The sequence below is a fragment of the Eucyclogobius newberryi genome, unplaced genomic scaffold, assembly GCF_026437365.1.
Source record: "Eucyclogobius newberryi isolate DKJ021-1_F unplaced genomic scaffold, fEucNew1.0.hap1 SCAF_11, whole genome shotgun sequence".
Classification (NCBI taxonomy): domain Eukaryota; kingdom Metazoa; phylum Chordata; class Actinopteri; order Gobiiformes; family Gobiidae; genus Eucyclogobius; species Eucyclogobius newberryi.
The window spans coordinates 20,512,438-20,535,920 of NW_027315735.1; the positions used below are offsets into that span (position 1 = coordinate 20,512,438).

At 40.0% G+C, this 23,483-nt stretch overlaps 1 protein-coding gene across 2 annotated transcripts in view; it reads left to right on the forward strand.

Annotated features, from left to right (window-relative positions):
* The first annotated feature begins 4,508 nt into the window (after positions 1-4,508).
* Positions 4,509-23,483, forward strand: part of pcdh11 (protocadherin 11) — a 156,105-nt gene continuing 137,130 nt past the window's right edge. Inside the window, exons 1-3 of one of the 2 annotated variants that reach the window (XM_072437729.1) lie at positions 4,509-5,182; positions 10,284-10,864; positions 18,151-20,658. In XM_072437729.1, the coding sequence (XP_072293830.1) occupies positions 10,325-10,864; positions 18,151-20,658 (3,048 nt within the window). In that variant the 5' untranslated portion in view covers positions 4,509-5,182; positions 10,284-10,324. The remainder of the gene's footprint in view (positions 5,183-10,283; positions 10,865-18,150; positions 20,659-23,483) is intronic. The other variant, XM_072437731.1, reaches the window with a different exon arrangement.

Here is a 23,483-nt window from a genome sequence, read left to right on the forward strand (position 1 = left end):
GAATTGGAATTTGAATAGAAGCGAGCAAATACCATAATGTCCTTCACATAAAACAAAATATCCTGTCTAAATCTGCATGAACGCTACGGACCTTGTATAGATCTGTACAAACATGTTTTGAAATACACTGTTTCTTTCAATAATGTATCATTACATAGGCCTGTTTCAGTATTTTTGTCAATTCCCTCTTTTAAAATGTAAACTTTGAAATGAATCTTACATAAATCGCAAATGTTATCGCAGTTGGATATTTTTCCTAAGTAGTGCAGCCCTATAACATGGGGCCAATCTAAGAAAGTACTATTTGACTTCTTCCTCGACTCGAAACCTGCCACAGCAAATTACAATTTGTATCCTTTCAAATTCGCACCAAGAAATATGCTTTGTTCACTGCTCCTGTCAGCACTGATCCTCTGTTAGGGCCGACCGATTGGTGTAAAGTCCTGATATATATATATATGTTTATAGCAAAATATGAATTGATTTATTGCTTCAAAGATGAGTGTTACGCCATTGTATTTTCAAACAGCACTCATTCCTAAGTGAAGCATGGCAGTTTAACTTTGTCAAGTCCAATAACTGTTGCCAATAGTACATACGCAATGTAGCTGGACATCCATTTGTGCTCTTGAAGTAAACTCAAATACAAAATAAAAGTGAACTAGGACTGTACAAACATGTTCCAAAGAAGAGGTCAGCCTAGCTTGTTGAAAGAGCAGTGAATTGGTTTGCCAACACATTTCAATAGCTGTACTCGATAGATAGGATGTTGTACTGCCGCCTTTGTTCAGTGTAAACATGACATGTATGAGAAATCCACAAATACCATGAATATGCTGTTCAAAGACATTAACTCATTTTGAATTAGCCGTGTAGTAGAAAAAACTCCACCTTGCTCTCACGCTCACACACATAATGAGCCAATGGAACATTAGGTGAGTGCATGTCAACTGACAATAATGGCAGCTCTGGCGGGTTTCTGTCTAATTGGGTTGTTGCAAATACGTGTCACTCACTGTTAGAGAGTTCGTTAAAGTCAGGAGTACTGGGTCTTGTGAAGAATGACCTCACACGGAGGGCAATGCCTCAATTTTATCTGAAAAGATACTATCGACAGCAGTTCGACACCCACTGGAAGTTACCTTGAGCTATTGTCTGCGAAAGTGTGAAACAGTTTTATGTTTGATACACAGCATCGCCATCTCTTCAAATGAATATCATCAGAAGCCGGCATTTTGTACCTAAATTATATAATGCTCAGACAAAATTAATTTAATTTAATGTTCCCGACCAAGAGTAAATTTACAAAAACATATCAAATGAGTCATGTAAATCAGTCTAGTGTTTTTAACAGCCACAAATATGTATGTGTATTAAACAACTCCTCTTTGATCAAACTTAACTTTACATTCACTGATTTTACCAGTCAATTAAAGTAAAAAAATACATACATATTTACATATTTTCAAAAACAAAATAAAAAATGTATGTATGAATTTAGCTTGCAGTTTATTAAATGTTTCAACAATTCTAACATGAATTAAAATGCATACAAAATGTTCACATCAGTCAAGTTACAGTTTGTGAAGAAAAAAGGACTAATAAAAGTTCAACAATGCAGGAACAAATATGTTGCTCTTATTTATGGACAACTGACAGTATAAACCCTTAAATGTATTCATGTTTAGTCTGATTCTGGTCCTTCTCCACACAGCAGGTGACGCAGGTGTCGGGCAGCAGCATTTGACCCGAGTTCCCGAGGACCTCATGATCTGCTGCTCATGTTCAAACAGAAAGTACAGATATAAATGTCACCAAAATTGTCAAACGGAGGGAAAATAAGCCCATTTTTTTTTAAAACCCTGAAAATAATCGTGTTCACTACGTCTTAATGAAACGTGTGTTCTAATCTGCTGTATCAACTTTGTTAGTATGGTCAAAATGGAGTTGAATTGTCTCATTTGGCCCGGTGATCATCTGCGGCGTGTCTGAAAGCGACATCGACAGGCATCAAACATCTCAGACAGAACATTTTCTTCACAAACCGCCAAGGCTCAAAACACATAATTAAAGAGTGGGATTCATCACCCATCTGAGGCTGACCATTAAGCCACACGAGAACGCCTTCTTATTATTTCTTTTTGCGTTTGTGCAGCATGTCAAGGATTCACTAGGAAGCCACCGATGGATAAAGACGACAAAGAAAGTGTCTTAGAATTGAAAGTAAATCATATCATTTTATATTATGTTTAAAAAGGCATTACATTCAATGGTTGGCGGCCATTTTGATCAACCATCACATTCGCTCACCTTGGATCTGAGTAAATCTATATAAATTCACCTCAGCAGAGTCAACTTTACTGCACTCGTCTTGTGCTTATAACAGGTAATCATGTTCACTTTACATAACGGGCGAGTACTTTTGTTAAATATTTATCATTTTCACAGAAGTCAAGAAAACAAGTTGGAAAAAATATATATAAAGTACAAGAAGTAGTGATATGTTTCAAAAAGAAATCCATCTCATCATTAAATAAACTTACATCCAAAAGGAAGATATTTTTTTTAATTCAAGAAAATAAAGGCTTATAATTTTTTCTTTGTCAAATGTTGTGAAGTTGCTAGGTAACAGTTCATAACTTCAATGTCACATCGGCTAATCTTGTCAAACTAAGTGAAAATATAAACTTCACCAACATTTTTTGAAATAATGTTATCTAATCATGTTAACTACAACTTCTACTACTACTACTACTACTACTACTACTACTACTACTACTACTACTACTACTACTACTACTACTACTACCACCACCACCACCACCACTACTACTACTACTACTACTACTACTACTACTACTACTACTACTACTACTACTACTACTACTACTACTACTACTACTACTACTACTACTATTGTTTCTCCTTCAGGCACAACGCAGATTCTTTTGAAGTTTTAATATTTTCTGAAATGTTAGTCAATTTACTCCTATAATTATCCTGATTTATACCTATTTTGATTTGGCGGAACTCGGAAAGTCAATTAATATCTCAGGTGGTACTTGCTGTGAAAGGTTTGAGACGCACTGGTTTAGAAAAAAAACGTTTACATTTTATTTCTTCATCTATTCATTTGAACTGAACGGCTGCAAGTGCAAAGATAGGTTTGGACGTGTAGCTGTATTATGTGCAGCGAATTGAATTTGAAAAGAATAATTGTGAATAATTTAGACTAAAAGGCAGATTTTCATAATTTCCGTCTCTTGTGCACTGACCTCAATTATTACCCACTTTGACCTTATTTTTTTTTGCCCAAACCAATGAAATGCCACTCTTGGTTGATAAGCTGTGATTGATGGCTAAGGAAACTGCAAAGACATGCTGTTTATAGAACGTGGCTGCAGGCTAAACTTGTTAAAATGGAAAGTCCTTACCATTTATTATACGCACCATGTCAAAAAGAACAAGGGCAATTTGCTGTAACCTCTGTAACCTTTGAGTGACCACAGGCCTTTGTGACCCCCATAAGAGCACATGTTTAGCACATACTAATCACAATCACCCACTCAACATCCATTTCATTACAGGCTGTACTAAATGTCTTGGCAATTGGCAGTGTTTTTTAGTTAATCAATATGACAAATTGATCAGTTTTATTCCCTCCTTATTGTTCAAATGGTTCATGTTTGACAGGGTGAAAAGCAAAGCGCTCTCTCGTTACAGATTAAATGTTGAGAAATCATGGACGACAATTGCTCAATGGCTCATGACATAAAATAACAATAATACTTACGTTTAAAATGCATATATTGCCAGATAAAACCCTCAAAGCAAAGAGTTGCAGCTGTTGCCCATGCACTCATGTGTGCAAAGCTCCCTTTAAATGTATTAGCCACCTCTAAATTTACATGCAAAATATAATCTCTTTTTACATAAAACTCCCTTTGCAATAAGAAAATGGGGCCTTTTCTTTATACAATATCATAAATGAAATAGAGTCACTGTGATGAGCCTCCAGTATAGTTTTGACAAGTCCGTTTGAATGTTGCAGCTGCTTGAATAACGTCTGTAAAAACGAATACAAATAATAAAATATCACCACCAAAATGTTCACTTAAAAATCTTTATATAATTGTGGAGTTGTGGGGGGTACATGTTTATCTCTGTGCCTCTCCTCTGTCCTCCTTTACACCTAAAACATCCTCAGCCTCTCCATCGTCACTGGTGGTGCGCGCACATGAGGAATCAGGGGGTCTGTGCGCCTTTCCAAAGTGAACACTGCCCCCCCTGAAGTCTAAACGCGGTGCTGCAAAACCCAGGTCCACGCGCGCACCGCACAAGCCCCGCTCCCTCCGTCCCACACGTCCTCCTCCATCGCAGTGCGGCTTTAAGAGGAACCGGGGCCCCTTAAATGCACACGGGGCTCCTCCCTCCGCCATGACGTCAGCGCAGGAGAGCCTGAGACGAGAGAGGGAGAGAGAGAGAGAGAGAGGCTGAGAGGAGAGATGGGGAGAGAGGAGGGCAGTGTTGAGGAACTGGAGTTCATACAATACTACAGAGACGTCCACAGCTTAGCAGACAGATACGCTGAACCGCCTATCCCGGCTCGTGTAAGTGATGCTGCACTGAGGCACACTTTGATCTAACTCCACTGGGGGGCAATGAGCTCTCCGTTGCCCGCGTTTAACGGCGTTTTATTGAGGAGTATGCACTGCCTTCAATTAGTCTAAAAAACAATCCGGTTTGAACAAAATCAGCCCAGTTATTTTTCCTGCTTTCAGAAAGAAGTTGTTGCCTGCGCCATGACGCGCGCGTAACTTTCCAGGGCAAAGCGCGTTTAAGAAATAAAGACGACCAAAAACATAGATTAGGGATAAAGTTATTTGTAAGACAAGACTGGATCAATGCTCCGGAGGGATTTCTTCATTGCAAGAAGAGGAATTACTGCGTAAAGGTCATATTTTTGTGCTCAAGAGGAGCGTCGTGCTTTTCCTGCGTTTGGATAAGTTTTTGGAGTGGATACAGCAAACCTTCTAATGAGGAGCCTTTATTTTGATCACCCCCGCTTAAGCTCGGTCGCTGTTTAATTTCTGGCACTTTTTTTTTTTTTTTTTTTTGTAAAGCAGAGATGTGTCAACGCGACGCATCTCGTGGTTGATCTCCATCGTATTGAAACGGAAAGGTAAGCGTTCACTTTTACTCCTCTCACCATTTACCAATAATAGCCCGGTTGCGGCTGCGGTGCGCTCCCGTGCCTCCCGCGTCCATGTCCGGTGCCTCTGCCGCCGTGCACACGCTGTATTTGTATTCAAAGCTGCAGCGTGATGCTCTAAACTTGGATGAATGCGTGCGTTGCGCTCCGACACCTTTTTCTGAAATTATGTCGACTATAACATCTAATATTCTGATAAACCTGGAAACTTATTATTCTCGCACTGCCTCTTCGTGTCTATTTATGCTCTGCGCGCTCAATTACGATGTTTTTTTTTTTGTTTTGTTTTTCCTCAGTCTAATTCCAAAATAACAATTGCTTTTCAGATGAAAGCTTCTTTAAAATAACCGCTGCGTTTTTATATAATTTTCCTCTCACAGTGTCATCCAGATCACAATCTTTTACTGTGGCGCCGTGCGCGGACGGTGCGTGGGTGCGTGGCAACAGCAACGCGCGCCTTCAAGCGCTCTTCTGCTGTCACACGGGATAATTTCAGGTGATCCAGGCTGTTCCGATTCGAGAGAAACAAGATTTTGCCCAGCTTAACTGTTCAAATAGCCACGTATCTAAATCCCACCAGACTCACGTGTGTTGACGCCTACGCGGTCCACCTTTATCAAATATACAAGGGAAGATGATTTGGTCCTCGTTAAAGACTCCCCTAAGACCCCACAGAACGCAACACGAAACAGACAATGAAATCAAATGGTAATGTAAACCTTCCCCGGGTGAACTGGATGAGAACTAGAGTCCAATCATTTGTCATGCACCACTCTGGATTCTGTTGGTGAAAGTACGGGAGTATTGTAGTGGAAAAAATACATTAAATAACTCAATAAGTAAATTCAATTGTCTTTCAAACATTTAATATATTTGTCCATTCATCTTGACTATGCACTCACAAATAAGTAAAATAGTAGCTAACTAAAAATTGGAAATAAGGTTTTGCCTGTATTATTATTATTTTCCTTGGCAACTCAAGACAAAAGTGTTTGGCTTTCAAAGTTACCAAACTTCCCCATCTTAGGCAATATTGTCTTTTTATTTCTTAAAAAAAAAGAAGGAATTCTTCCAATTCAATTTAAATTAAGTAGGCAACAAATAAAAATCAGTGTACTTATATGCCCAGTTTAGCCATAGAATTACGAAAAGACCAATCAACACATTCACGCTTACCTCGGCATGTATAGGCCGCCCTCTTCAAGGCTCCCAAGCTCCAAGTTGTAAATTAGTTAGTCATTTCGCTAATGCAGGACTGTAAGAAATATCACCTTGCGACAATTTAATTACCTAAGTACTACAACTGGTTACAGTCCAAGTCTGTGTAAGAGTGAGGAAAGTGAGTGTAATTTGAGGAGCCATAGGGTTAATCAGTCAAACCGCATTGACAAACCCAATGCAAACACTGTGAGCAAAAATGTAATTATGACCTACAATTATATAAAAATACAGCAAACGTGGGCATACCATTTATATTGCACACTTTTTCACTAAAAGTTCAAGTTCACAGAAATGTATTTCTTGGCATTATCTTTATTATTATTATTAGTTTACCATGTTTGGTCTATTTCAAATGCTCTGGGTCGTGTGTTATGAAGACGCAGTGATTGTCCGTCCATCACGTTGTCATATAAAGTGAGTGGGGCACAGCCGTGTGGGGCTCTAGAGAGGAACAGGGGTTTGCCTTCTGGATTCAACCCACTGTCTTGGTCTCAAAATAGCCATTTGAGCAGACTATAGTGAAATGTAAGCAAAGCAGACACTCTGACTGACACCTAGGAGCGTCTCTGTCGCTCTGCCACCTCTCCTCTCTCACCCCTCCAGCACTGTTCCTCCTCCTGCCTATAACCTGTCCCTCATGCAGCGCTTCATGAGGAGCATTGACATGTGGAAGCCTTGGAATATATTGGAAAAGTTTGCTTAAGAGAGAACCAACACGAAGATACTGGTGGTTATAATGATGTTGGTATTGTTGGTGTTAATACAAAGTACTACGGATATTATATTCTGCTAAAAACGTGTGATTTATTGATGGATGAGGATGATGTCATACACCAAAATAAGGGGCAAATTATACCCTATTGTATTCTCATGACAAATATCTAAAAGCTATAGCCTACATTAACAAATGTTGATGATATATAGTAGTGCCTAGAGCCAAGAATGAACCAAATTACAACAGAAGTCTGCATTTTAACAGCATTAATTTTGGCTTCTCCCATCTGTATTAAGTATCATTGGACTATAGACTGTTGTGCTGCATCTGAAATCCAGCAATGAACTACAAAATCACTAAATAATTGAATTAATTGTCACCATAGTTTTCCAGAAACAAGTTAGAAATATATACAATACTACCTGGAGTCAAAAGCGCATTGCTTTATCCCTGTACAACATAATCGTCTTGTAGACGGCAGACGGAATCTAGATCATGCTTTGAACTTTTTCATTTTTTCTTCTTGTATTTACCTATACTATTTCACATTTATACACAATTTAAACTTCATTATGCTTTCTGCTTGCTCAGCCTTGGAATGCTAGGTGATCATTGATCTAGAGCGAGAGAAAAAAACATGGCACACTTCAAAGTACAGCCTGCCGCAGTTACTAATAGGGTATATCTCTTCAATATTTTGACACGGTTGTACAAAAGCACCAGTGCTATATGTGCAGAATAAATAACCCTTCCACTCATCAGTGTCGGACGTGTTTTGGCAGGTTTTTCTGTCCAACTGTTCTTTAATGGGTCTCATGTGACTGCTTCATAAAATGTATGAAAAGAAATCTGTCTTTGTGGGCGTTTGTGAACACTTCACAATTGTTGCTGATTCAAAATAATTTAAACTAAAAACTTTTTTTAAATGAATTCCCTTTTGTTGGTAGACTGAGAGCTTCAATGGCTTTGAATGCTGTTGCTTTGCCAATTTAGAGCACCCCTGTTGAGCAATTTAGGTAGTCATGCCTCTTCTATGGAAAATGATTTGATTCATGTAAAAAGAGTAGCGTTTTTATAAAGTAGTTAATATTTCCCAGAGAGCACTTTCTACTCCCTTGTTACTGAAGGTGCAGCTCCGCCCCCCGCTGTGCCTCCACTGACTGATGGCTCTCATCCACAGGCCACACTCGGAGGAACAGAGCCATGGTCATCTGAAAGTTGTCTTATGAATATACCCCAATCTCTCCTGGGTAATAAGCACTCAAACCCAAACACATGGGGTAACAGCTGGAGAGAGAAAACTGCATCCAGGACTGTGATCTTTGAATATTTGGACACAGTAAAAACAATAGCAGAATCCAAAACCGGAGAAGCCGGTCCCAATTCCGGCTAATCATAAGGTCTGTCATGATCATCCAAAGTGAACTGTTCTCACTCATGAATCACAAGCCAATCACCTGCACTATTGCACTATTGCAGACCTGTTTCTCCTCCACTGACATCCGGGTGTAAACAGTCAGCATATGAATGACCTCTGTTTGCCACGTCCCCTGCCAATGCTCCGAGGCCCTGGGGTAGCTCCTATAGTCACCTTAATGGAATCCCCAATAAGAATAAATACATGTTTATGACTACTGCTAACCTTACAGCCACATACCGTTCCATACACAGCTCCAGATGACTTTTTCAAGCCTACTTCAGGTTTTGTGCCCTTTAGGCTTTTTACCATAAACAAAGAAGCTGCAGAATTAAATTAAACCACAAATTGGAAGCCACTATTGTGAGACCTTTTAATAAACAAAGCCAGGTGACGTTAAACTGAAATGCCATAGTGGTTTGTCGCACAGTAATAGTGAATGTTGTTTAAATTCGACGTGGGGAGAAAACATATTCATCAGCGTGTAATGAAGTTATGATTGAATTTGGCTAATTTGACTGATGGCAGTGCTCTCCATAAATTATTTCACATCTTTGTCTCACTCCACAGCGGCTGCTCTAAACTATGCTCTTATCTGGCTGTGCGTGTTTACTCACATGGGCATTCATGAAATATTTGAAGCTCAATTGTTTACATTCTCCGCAAATGAGCCTCTTCATTATTAGCTGCTGTCATCCCCAGCAAGCTGTAAGTAGTTCGCAAAGGCAATCCCAGAATACAGGGGAGACGTACGGCATAGCGCTCTATACTATACAAAACGTTACGGGGTTTGCACTACAATGTTGCAAAAAATGTTGGAATGGAACCCTAAACATTTATAAGGGCTTGTGACCGGCACAATGGGTATAATGGACGTGACATCACAGGTCCAAATGTTCTGCCATTGACGCAAACAGCAGAAATACAAAATTGGTGTTGTTTTAACCTCCTGATGAATGAAAGTCATATTAGACAGAAATTGATTCACATGTATAAATATGTTTCCAAACTGTCAGTTAAATCTGCCTGAATACAGTGAAAGAGGATGAAATTTGGACATGAAGTAATGACCTCATCACTTTATATTACCATTGCCATAGCAAAACCAGAAAATATTCTCTTTTTAATGAATATCCTCAAAATTATGTTAATACCATTTAAAAAACTCTTCAAGCTGCATATGCATAATTCAACTCAACTAATTCAACTAACCCTAACCAATATACCAGTTACTTGCCGTGATCCTGCTAAGCTAACTAAGCACAGCCATTCACATAGAGACACACATTCGTCACACATCATAATGTATCATAAGAGCTCGGGACAGATCCATGCGCAAACCACTGCACATTAAGAGAAAGATCATTTATTGTAGTGACCCTGAATGGAGCGAGCCAGAATGAAAGATATTAGAATACAATTTCATATGAATACACAATAGGATTTCACCACCCACACAAGATTAGACAACAGAAGCTTTAAAACAAATATCGTTTATTTGTTATATTTTGGAGCATGGTCATTACCGCATGTAAATTCTAATTGGGAAATGGTCACCTTCTTGTGCCCAGTTATTAAGTGTGTGAAACAGCTGTTAATTTGTTTCAAGACACAGACCTGTACGCTTCATTTGGAGCTTGATGAATAGGTCAAACTGCTGAGCTTTGGATATCTCTAAATTGACTTTGTGTGTTGTCTTTCTCTTCTCTGTGTCCCAGAAGTGCAACCGTAAAAGTGAAGCTTGCCTCTAGTTTCGAGTATGGACTTGCCGGGAAAGGCCCCTGTGCTGGTGGCTCTTCTCACCTGCACGTTTCTGCTATGCGGGGCCCAAGAAAAGGACTACACTGTCAAGGAGGAGCAGCCCGAAAACGTCCGCATCGGCAACCTCCGCAAAGACCTGGACCTCAACTTAGACCCCAGTATTCGGCTGTCCTCCCCGCTGCAGTTCAAGCCTGTGTATAAGACGGGCGACGTGCCTTTAGTGAGGGTGGAGGCCAACACCGGGGAGATATTCACCACCAATCACAGGATCGACCGGGAGAAGCTGTGCTCGGGGGTGTTCGGCGAGAAACGCTGCTACTACGAGATCGAAGTGGCCGTGCTGCCCGATGAGATCTTCCGCCTGGTGAAGATCCGCTTCCTGATAGAGGACGTAAACGATAACGCCCCGCTGTTTCAGTCCACGGTCATCAACATCTCCATCCCTGAGAACACCGGCATTAACTCCAGATACCCCGTGCCCTCGGCCTTTGACCCAGACGTGGGGCTCAACGGCATCCAGCATTATGAGCTGGTAAAGGTGAGAATACTTCACTAGATATCTTAAAGATGAACTCAAGTTGTCACACTATGTTTAGCTCATAACACCTGTTTTTTGCTTTTTTGTGATGATTAAAATCTTCTATAGCTTTTCTGATAAAGGATAAGCCCTCTGCTTGTCTCCATGGAGATGTTATTGCTTTGCCTGGAGTGTCCCTTGTAACTTGACCTGGTGGTTTCACCTTCTTGTTTCCATTGAAATAGCAATAACTCCTCCATAGAGACGAGTATGTGGTGTAATCTCCTCCAGAAAAGTTCCACAGGGCACTTTTAGTTCAAATCACTGTATTTCTTTAGAATGAAAAACATGTTACTCAATACTTTCCAATTGGTCATTTTAAATCAGAAAAGGTTTATTGCCATTGTCAGGCTCGTAACTTGCTTTAGTGATTCGGTGCTCAACAATAAACAATAATAAAATCAAGATATATCATATCAAATAAGATATGCATTTAAAAAATAAAGTAAATACAGTTTACTAATAAGATAAACATAGACTTACTATATACAAAAATGTACGGTTGAATTAAAGCAGTACTTATGCCAGCCACTCTGCAACATGTATTTCATATTTTGAATAATTAATCATCAAGTATCAAACGTATACATTAACTCTCGTTCATGATTTTCTTGGCTGTTTACTAAACATATTTCCTCTACAACCATATCCCATTTTATCAGAGTAAAATAACCTTATTTAGTTGTAAAACCAGTCATTGTAATTAGAGAAAATCCTTTTAGCACATTGATTGCATCTAAATGTTCAATTGCATGTGTTCTGTTTGATATGGTTTATCTTGGAAGGGTCTCACATCATTTTACTTACTCCAGAATAATGGGTTGTGAATTATGATTATTACTTTTAATTATGCTTATGGGAGTACATTCATTAAACATCTTGTTGGGACAGAGTCATTTTGTTGACACAAAGCCCAATTATTGATTTGGTGCTTATATAAAATTCTATTTGGCTCGCTCAGACTCAGACACGCAAACCTTGGCGGGTGTACATCCCTGCCAGCGTCCAAATGATTATAAATGAAGGCCTGTCTTATCTGATATATGTGCCACTGTTCGTTGGATGCTGAATCATCAGCTGTACAAGCTAGTTAACAAAGAGCTGCTCTGATGTACCTGATATATTTATGATCAAATACTCACTTGATTGAACATGTGAAAAAGACTACTGCTACAAAAGCCATTCAGTATAAATTAATTAGGCCCAACTGGGAATACATTCAAGGTAATAAATGAATTGAGGGAATTACTCAAATGAATTCGCCTTAGGCCACAAAATGCTAATTTAGTGGTTTTGAGTTACCCACAAGGGGTCAGAAGCCAGTCAGCTCTTGGTTCCTTTCCAAACTACACAGCAGAAGACATAAAAAGACTCTGTTTTAGCTCTTTGTCCAAATCTAACTCTGGAGGGCATCAAAATACAGTGGTTTAAATCAACTCTAATATAGTATAAGGATTTGTGACGACTAATGGAACTTAACTTAACTTACAAACAATCTCTCACTATGTTTGTGTGTTAAACAAAATATTTATGTTTTTGTTTTCATGTACTATCTACATTCATTGTGAATTGGTTATCAGTGGCATAAAGATATTTCATAAACTGATATTGTAGGAGATTATTGCTTATTTATTGCCATCATATGGCAATACATTTGGCTTTAATCTATTTGCATTTGGCTTTAATCTGCCCGCAGTCTGTATTTCTCTCCACACGGTCAATTAATATTTCTTATTTTGCATGTTATTCTCTCATATGGTTCTCGCACTATCATTCAGATGTTATCATCTTGTAAACATACACACATCGCTGTAGGCCTGTTGTGGGGCTCTGTAAGGTTAATTCATTTTGATGCAGCTGAATTATTACCCAAGGTGTCATGAGCGGCTATGCAATTGCACACAAATCTTTTACACTGTGTTTTTCTACATGGCCCTTTCAACGACCAAGTTTGTACCATCTAATTTGAGAAAGCATGCAGCTAAAGGTGCCGACACAGCACGACCCGTATCTGCATCAACAGGTTCTATGCTCAGTTTTTTTATCTGATTAAAGCCAGTGAGGAGAATGTAATGTTTTATGCTAATCGGTGTCTCATGCAGAACTGGAAAAAGCTTTTCTTCAGGCTGTAATTGGTGCTCGATTTAAGCAGGGGAGCAATATTCTCTGTTGCTTAATGGAGTCAAGCCGGAATGCACAGAAAGTAGGATAATGTGCATTCTACATTAATAGTCCTGACAACATCCGATATCACATGGATGGATGACTGCTGGGCTGCGTCTTATATTATGCTTTTTGTAATGAGAGGAAATGAGGGAGAGAACAAACAGTATAAAAGACGAGATTCTAGGTAACAACACGAGGGGTGACGATACAAAGTCTGGACTCCACTAGATCAACTGTTTATTCTTTCCCAGGATGAGCGGCATGTGTTTTCTTGCATGCAGTTATTTGTATTCTATATGACTTCAGTAAGGCTTACCTCTGCAACGACATGCACTCTATCACCACAAATGTCCACGAGCCTCATACAAACCGAGCCGACATTTTACAACATATACAAACAAGTTTACCTTTGGAGCTATCAAAGGCCAAGTAAAAACAAGAGGGCATCATATTTCTACAAAAATGAAAGATTGAAAGAAGAAAAGTTGATCTTGAGTAAAAAAATTCCAGTCACCGTCTGCCTTAATAACACACAAATAGCACGTCTGTGTTTCCTGGCTGAACTTAACATTTCTGAGTGAGCACAAATTGCCACTCTGTGTCTGTCAGGAATACAAATTTGCATCTTTAAAGCGTCTCCCCACTGCCAGGGTCTCTCCAGTGCAATGTCCTGAATTGTTCATGCCTGGAAAATCACCAACCAAATGTTCTGCTCATTATTATGATCATGAGCAATTATTCTCTTTGCCCTTTTCTCAGTAGAAAATCCCCACCAAGGATCGGCCTGTAATACTGTATCTGCTGCAGCATATTTTACAGAGGATACCTGCCTGACTTTGAGGATCTCTTGTTTTTATTGCTCTCTAGATAAGATCATATGAGTTGTTTCAGAATTCATGTTTCTGAAAAGAGCCAAAGACATTTCAATGTTAGTCAGCTTTGATTTCAGGAGCGTTGTAGAGAGCCAAAGGTTTTGAGGAGAGGCAGATTTTCCTAGAATAGCTCTTGGCCGCTAAGCTGGACTATCATTGTGTGCTCCTGAGAGATTTATGTCATTTCTTGTGTGGTACTGCTACACATATACATACTGTACTGTTCTGTGTTGTACAAGCAGGCCACAGTAGGACTACAATACTAAACGTACTTTAAACGTACTTCAGTCAAGCTTGGATACCTGATACTTTTTGTTATTATACACTGCTGTTGCAACATAGCAATGTCCCACTTGTAGAACAAATACATTTATTTTTATTTTAAATGAGTTGGACCCGGGCGATACGTGGGTTTTATGTTTTGTAGTTGTAGTAGTTGCTGCAGAACCTCAGGTCAAACTGGCATTTTAACTAATACTGTAAGCACTACTACTGATGTACTGCTAATATACCTTCTAGGACTAATGTAAAGTTCTGGATATTGTTTACTTTTTGTTCCCTTTCAATATTTCCCACATATGAGAACAAGAAACCAAAAATACTGCAACATCACACCCACATATTCATTCTATTCAGCCATAGTATTTAAGTCATCCGTAACCTGGGAGTAACATGTTAGCTTCATGAGTGGTATTCACGCGGTCAAGGTCAAACAAAGCAATCAGTTGCATATATTGAAGAGGATTTTCCCATGTCAGAGACGTCTATCACTCATTTATATTCACTGTAGAACCATCAGCAGGGCACCTGGGCCTGTTTCGGGCTGCATTTTAGTTGTGATTTGCAGCTGCACTGTCCACATTAATCTGGGTTGCTTTATGTCATCGCCTTCGGTCTCGTTTTGGTGGGCATAGTGTCGGAGGGACTAGCTGAGATCAATGTGCTACTGCCGGCTGGAGCATGCCTCACTGATTAACCGCATGATGAAGTGGATGTCTGTATTTTGGTTGACCAAGCAGGAGTACTCTCACATCTAACCTTTAGCCACACAGATTTTTTGTGTGGCTTGAACTTGGCTAGAATGACAGTAATAACATGCAGCATTCAAAAACGCAATCCAATATTGAATAATGTTGGGGGGCTAATATTTGATTTGATGAAAAAAACATCCCATTTAAATTCCTAAGCGATACAAGGATCTTAGCTTGATAAATAATAGCTTGTTTAATGTCTAACCATGTCTTTGACTGACGTTGAATTATGATTTACAGGAATACGTAACCATTCATTTATGACATACACCACAATTTCACTAAGTCTCGAGTCCTGACGCTTTCTCAACATTTAAAAGATAACATTTGTGACACCATTGCTTTTGCTGCAATTGTGTTGTGATATTTTTTGCACAATTAAAACCTCAGTTAGTCCAATCTTTGTTTTTAATGTGTTGTATACCTGCTTGAATAAATTCAGTTTTCATTAGCATCCTATTTCGACACCTTCTCCTCTTTCCAGCAGTTGACAAAAAAGAGACAAACAATTCCCGGCTTCTACTGTCTTAATTATATGCATGAGATCATAGCTGGGGGCCATGTTGGATGGGAAAGAGAAAGAATTAGAGAGGGAAATGGGCAAGGGGACAGCGGCAGAGGGAGTTTCTATCAGCATTATAAAAAGGTGCTATAACCGGGTGATGAATAGCTCTCGCCTGTTGGCCCAAAGCCGGAGCATCAGCGTGACTAGAGCCATCCTGATCTATTCACCTCCCAATCTCACTCTCCTCACAGTTTTAATAAGGTCATCAACTTGACGGAAAGATGCATCTGCGGATAATCTCATGCAGCAGGAGGCTTCTGAGTGATGCATCCCGTGTCACCAACTGTCTCTGTTAGTCCGACTTTCTTCATCTTTTCCCATCTAAATGAGTCACCACATTTTACAATTCAGAATTATCCAGTGCAGTTCTGAGGCTTGAGACTATGGTGGCATGAATTGGAGGTATTGTGATGCCATGGCGGTGACGCTATGCTCTTCCATCAGAAGAAATGTTCTCCATAAAAGGTCTTGGGAGTCTTACATCAAATTAATACAATCCCCTTCCAAGAATCCCTGAAGTAAGACCAAGCTTCAACATTATAGAGTAATAGGCTTAATAATGCCAGTGTTATTGTGAAATCATATCAGAGGAATAGAAAGTTAAATTATTTAAAGTGTATTAAAATATAGAAGTTTTGGAGCGATACATCCTTCCAACTTTTGAGTTGGTGAGTGATTCCTGTGAGCTGGCCTTTTCTTAGCCTGCCCCAGATCTTATCACAATACACTTGGCTAATTTTGCATTCAGGGAGACGCACTGCCTGAGAGATAGCTCCCTTGAACTAATTGAAATGCGCCGTGTGCTGTCTTGTCAGTTGTAAAATTGTGTGAAACCAAGACAAAAGCATAGAGGAAATGCTGCCTCATAAATCACTGCACTACATTCTCTTTGACACGTCCCGACTCTACATCCTACTATTAAAACTAGGCATAGCCAAATATCAGAAACTCTGCAACTGTGCTATAGTTGAGAACTGTTCAAACAAATGAAGACTGAGCCTGCTCACTAGTGCTTTGCAAGAGAGCAGCAGTATGTTGACTTGGACCGTTCAGAAATAGTTGTACATATTGCATACTGAATTATCATCATCCAACGTCAATGTCCCTCGTATCATTTATATACAAACTCTATGTTTATGTGCATGTCTTTGCTCACCAGAAGGATTACAAAATCAGGTCTGAGAGAGCATTGCTGCAGTGCACGCTGTTTTAAGTAGTTCTGTCAGTCAAATCATGACAACCACTCCCTCGGCAATCACACTCTCACAGTAATATAACATGCACAGTTTGCTTGTGCTGTCAAAAGTGCAGCTGTAGTGTACCGATGAAAGTCTGTTCCATTTCAAATGTCCGTTTCTTGAACAAGGGGAATTTGTATGTTAATCTCGGTTGATAACTGTGCCTAGACGGAATAATCTGCTATAACATTATGTGCAGCATAAAGCTTATCTCCTTAAAGAGGATGCTTTTCCTTGTTTTAGCATGAAACTGCTTCTGACTGAGGCAGCTTCAAAGGGCTTCTTTGTTTCATAATGTGCATGCAGCTCATTCATGGCTTGATCTTCTTCTTATCCCCCCACAGCCCCTTTCACTCTTTCTCTGTCAACCTCCTCTGTTCCTTCATTTCCTCACTGCTCCCATGAACCACAACTATGCATCAGTCATCAGTCATATCAATATCAGCGGTGCAGTTAATCATTGACACATTATATGTTATGTCTTCAGTTCTGTTCAATATTTTATCTCCAAAATGACTTGCACCTCTCCGCTGATATTATCAGCACTTGGGTCGAGTTATTTTTGACACATTAAAATTACCCATAAATCATCTTAAGAGCAAGTGCATGAGTATTACATGGCCAAGAACAGATTGTGAATCTCCCAATTCACACTTAATAGCATGAGTTGTGCAAAAAGGTAACCAAATATATCCAAATATATCCTCTTAGCCAGATTAACGGCATCATAAAGAAAACTGACAAGTTCAAACTGGCTTCAGGACAGCTTCTCTGTATCACTGTAATGCCCTGTTGTCACTCAAATGGAAAATCAGAGAAAACCATGTTGCTGTCAAAAACTGTTTAATTTTAAGTTGATATTCATCACTGCCTGAAAACCACAAGCTTATGAAAGATATAAATGAACCTGGGGAAATTCCTGTTTGAAATTAAAGATCATTTTATATGTCACGTGATTCTTATTTTATTGTATTTTCCGCTGCATGTGTGTGCAATGTGTGCAGAATTATGGTGTCTTACCCTTTGAGTGTTATTAATTGCTTTCACATTCCCTCAGAGAGAAAATATATGAAACTGTATCCAATGTTGCACTCTCATTATTTCTTTTTTTTTTCAACGCGATAATGAATACAAATATTACACTTGTAAATCACAGAGTCTGTGATGAAATTTAATTATGTAAAAATGGTTGCTTCCCTGTACATTTTCTAAATACAAATCTTCTAGTGGTTCCTTCAATGCACAGGACATACATACAAACATACAAACAAACAAACAAACAAACAAACAAATAATCATAATATAAGAAGCAGCAGTAATTCATTTGGTAATTTTAACCCATTTACTAACTGAAATGTAAAATTTGTTTTTTCAGAGTGTCAGCGAGTTTGGCCTAGACATCATTGAAACACCAGAAGGGGACAAGTGGCCACAGCTGATTGTGCAACAGAACTTGGACCGTGAGCAAAAAGACACCTTTGTCATGAAAATAAAGGTTGAAGATGGTGGCAGTCCTCCCAAGTCCAGCACTGCCATCCTGCAGGTCACCATCTCTGACGTCAATGATAATCGCCCCATCTTCAAGGACAGCGAACTAGAGGTCATGGTCCCTGAGAACGCCCCTACAGGAACATCAGTGGTCCAGCTCCATGCCTCAGACGCAGACATGGGAACCAATGCACAAATCCACTTCGCCTTTAGCAACCAGATATCTGCCTCCACTCGCCGACACTTTGCCATCGACAGCACAACAGGACTTATCACTGTGAAGCAGCCGCTGGACAGGGAGGTCACCCCTGTGCACAAACTCATCATCCTGGCCAGTGATGGCAGCTCGACCCCCTCCCGAGCCACTGTCATTGTTAACATTACAGATGTAAATGACAACGTCCCATCTATAGACACTCGTTATATCATCAACCTTGTTAATGGAACTGTCCTGCTGTCCGAGAACGCTCCACTGAACACCAAAATAGCTCTAATTACTGTTACAGACAAAGACGCCGATCTTTATGGGAAAGTGACTTGTTACACTGACCATGATGTTCCTTTTCGGCTGAAGCCCGTCTTCAACGATCAGTTCTTACTAGAAACAGCTGCCCCTCTTGATTATGAGACGACAAGAGAATATGCAATTAAGATAGTAGCTTCGGATAGGGGTACGCCTCCTTTGAATACTTCTGCTATGCTTTTAATTAAAATCAAAGATGAAAACGACAATGCACCCATCTTCCCCCAGCCAGAAATCCAACTTTCCATTCCAGAGAACAACGACCCATCCACGCAGTTAATAAAAATCAGCGCTACCGATGCTGACAGTGGACATAATGCTGAGATTATTTACACTCTTGGCCCTGACGCTCCTGATGGCTTTAACATTGACAGACGATCAGGAATACTCTCCGTTGGCAAGCGGCTGGACAGAGAAAAGCAGGAGAGGTACTCATTCACTGTCATAGCCAGAGACAATGGGTCCACGTCCCTGCAGAGCAATGTCACCGTCAGGCTAATCGTCCAAGACCTTAATGACAACAACCCGGCTTTCACTCACCCTGAGTACAACTTCTATGTGCCTGAGAATCTGCCCCTCTATGGAACCGTGGGGTTAATCACGGTGACAGATGCAGACGCAGGGGATAATTCTGTAGTCACCCTGTCCATTTTGAACAGTAAAGATAATTTCATCATTGACGCACAAACTGGCGTTATTAAACCTAATATTACCTTTGACAGGGAGCAACAAAGCTCTTACACATTTATGGTCAAGGCTGTGGATGGGGGGCAACCTCCAAGCTCATCCTACGCCAAGGTCACCATTAACGTGGTGGATGTTAATGACAATCGTCCCGTATTTGTCATCCCATCCTCCAATTACTCGTATGACCTGGTGCGAACCACCACCACCCCCGGCGCAGTGGTCACCAGGGTGTTTGCTATTGACAATGACACAGGAATGAACGCAGAGCTGCAGTACAGCATCATCAGCAGTATCATCATCAAATCCAGGGTCTCTCCGCGAGGCCTTTTTGCTATCGATAAAACAACGGGTAACATTACACTGCAGGAGAAAATAGTGCCGGCCGATCTGGGACTGCATAGGCTGGTTGTCAAGGTCAAGGATCTAGGCCAACCTGAATCGTTACACGCAATTGCTCTTGTTCACCTGTTCGTCAATGACTCTGTGTCAAATGCCACCTTTGTACAAGCGCAGATGCGGAGAAGCATGGAGACACCTTTGGACCGTAACATAGGAGACAACGAAGAATTGCCTCAAGCCAATGGATATGTTATTGTTGTCATAGCGATCATAGCTGGCACAATGACTGTCATCTTAGTGATATTTGTGACCGCTTTGGTGCGCTGCCGCCAGACCCCAAGACACAAGGTGGTGCAAAAGGGCAAACAGAGCGGCGAGTGGGTGTCGCCTAACCAAGAGAACCGGCAGATCAAGAAGAAGAAGAAGAGGAAGAAGCGCTCTCCGAAAAGCCTCCTTCTGAACTTTGTTACCATTGACGAATCCAAGCCTGACGACCCCACGCACGAGCATGTCAATGGGACACTGGATCTCCCTGTGGAGCTGGAGGAGCAGACCATGGGGAAGTACAACTGGGCCACCACTCCCACTACCTTCAAACCCGACAGCCCCGACTTAGCCAAGCATTACAAATCGGCGTCCCCTCAGCCGACTTTTCAAATCAAACCTGAGACTCCAGTGGCCCCAAAGAAACACCATGTGATCCAGGAACTCCCACTGGACAACACTTTTGTGGTGGGCTGCGACTCACTCTCCAAGTGCTCGTCGACCAGCTCTGACCCCTACAGTGTGTCGGAATGTGGCTGTCAGGGGGGATTCAAGACTGCGGGGCAGATCACCACCCGACAGGTAATTCATGAGTTCCTTTCTATAAACCCACCCACACTAGTCCCCACTCACTCCTCCCTTTGCTGTCCCATGGCCTATCTGAAACTCAGAGGGTGGCAGCATGAAGCCGGATATACCCCTGCAAACCATGACCATGTCTATATGAATGCCATTTGCACCAAAGAATAAGATTTCAAAAGGGATAAATGAACTAGCTTATGAAAGACGTTTTTTTTTTCTTCGTGTAGCACTAGGGTGACATCTTTTTTCTCCATTTTGAGTATTTTTAAGTGTATGTTGTTCAATTCATGTTAAATGCATGGGTTTTGCGCATACAAATAAAATAGACACTGCTTAAGGTTAGGGATAACCTCACACAAACAAAAACAGTCGCTTTGAGAAATAAGGATGCAGAAGATTGAACAGGATCACTAGTGGATGAGTTTATTTGTATACTTGGGAACCACCAAAATAATTCATAAATTATGCACTGTGGCACTTAGTAATTACAAAAATAATTGTAAACTTGTTACTTTAAAATTTGCTGATAAGTCCCTTCCATGAGCATAAATGTAATCATTGGTGTGAAAGGATAAGTATAAAATGTCTGCCTAATATAATTGAAAACAAAAGCTTCTCTGCCATGCATTTATTTATCTGAAAAGTGTCAAGGTGACAGTGCAACGAAAATAAATCTTGCATTGACATGCTAAAACATCTCGATAAATAATTCCACTTTCATTGTGGCTCCTGTTCTTCAAAATATTAAGTGCTTCTTTAACCAGTGCCAGCACAAGAAGCTAATATGAACGCCAAGCTACAGCAAAGGACTTATGATTCCCTAAGAGATATGTGCCAAATGCGAAGTGCCCCAATAAATAAAAGGCTTGCGAAAGGAAATAAATGTAAATCAGAGGTAAGGAGAGGTGGCCTTGCACACTCCTGACAGGCCCATGTGAGTGCTGTACGCAAGACTGAGTAGAGCTGTGGGCGGGGGGAGGGGTCAGAGGGATCAAGGTGACGCGGTGCCTTGAGACCAATATATTTAAACACCCAGGGAGTGGAGGGAGTCTATAAAAAGCCCGCCAGGCCAATTTCCTATTTAGCTCATAAATGCTGTACTTTAATGACCCAAATTATTAGAATAAATGAGGTATGTAAGGGATTTCTCTGAAAGTTTTAATTAAGATGACATAGGTGACTTTGTAATGGTGTGAAAAACAAAAGTTGAGAATGCCTCACTCTTTAAGGGTGAATATCACATTAGCTCGTCCATTATCTGCATAGCAAAATACTGACTACACAAAAATGACGTTATCATTTTATTACAAACTAGGAACGCCTCTCAGACCTCCATTTTTAAAGTCATTATTATTGGAATAATTATTTAACTACACTATTTATAAATTCTAGCTTCACAATAGATTAATACTTTTGGAAGAGTTAGTCTGGTCACCACATCTGCCGTCGCGCCTCAAGCCAAACACAAACAGAACTGTACAATCAGATTTCTTTATTGCAATGACGCACGTGACACAAATTAGTTCATTGGTCATCATCATTTAGAACAAAATCAATTTCTCTCACCTCAGATTAACAGCGTTTTGCGCATTGCTCATTGATTTGCCAGAAATCCATGAGGTTTTCCAGCCCCTTTCCCCTCTTAAACAGCCACGTTTGTTTTGATACAGATGGATTATGCATGTCCCTGATTGGCTAATCCATCCGTCAATCATGCTCATCTGAATTCAGGGAGATGAAAAATGGTGACCAGACTTATGTAGTTCTGTAAATAAAATAATATGAGGGATCAGTCTGGATTTTCTAGGCAATCGCAGCATATGCTCAGGGTCCATCTGTGATTGCCTAGAAAATCCAGTTAGTATTTTTTGTCATGCTAGTATTACTGAATTAGAATTCCCCATAAGAATGTGTAGCTTTCACCCGATCAAATGTGTTCGTGTCCATGTTTTAAGTTCAACTAGTGCATATTTGTTTGTGTTTTAGGGCATCTTGTTTAACTGTTGTGAACATAATTATTGTGTCTGTCAATCATTTATTTCTAGGTCAGTTTCACAAAATTGCATAATTCATTAATTTAGTTAGAATTTCTCTGTTGCACTTACTTTTCATATCATCTTTTCTTTCCGGCTCATATTTGTCTGAGTTCATAGCAAGCGTTCCAAATTCCTTGTGGCATCGTTTTGGTAAATGACTGTTGATTCTGCATTACATTGTGAGTTGTATAATTGATGAAGACTCCCACATTGAGTTGATAGGCATTGCCTTCATCCACCTTTTATTCCAAACCTGGTTAGAAGCTACGCTCTGTCACGCTTAATTATACATAAGCCTTCTTTACGCCCTGCTACCAACGATTTTATTCATAATGTGTTTGCATGACACAGTAACGACGTGTCAGAATAATTTCCCCCTGTTGCCATAAGTGAAGAAAAATATGCAGAAATATTCTCTGTGTGTTCCATAATTCCTAAATTATTACCCATCATGCCGTTTTATGCATTATGGCTGCAAATTGATTTTCACTTATGCTGCTGATAAGAGTAGAGCATTTTAGTTGAATAATTTAAAATCAATGAATATCTAATCAGTAAACACCTCACCTAATCTTGCACCGAAATTAGCTTGTGAATATTTTTAGCTACTCTAATTCATGCTAATGTTATCTCGACTATAGACCTAGTTCCTCTACACTGTTATGAAGATAGTAGGTCTTCTTTTCTTCTTAACCCTCAAGCAATTGACAAGTGATGCCTCCCACTTTAGACATGAGATTTCCCACCAGTTTTAAGTGTGCTTATTTAAAGCCTGTGTCATGAAATTGT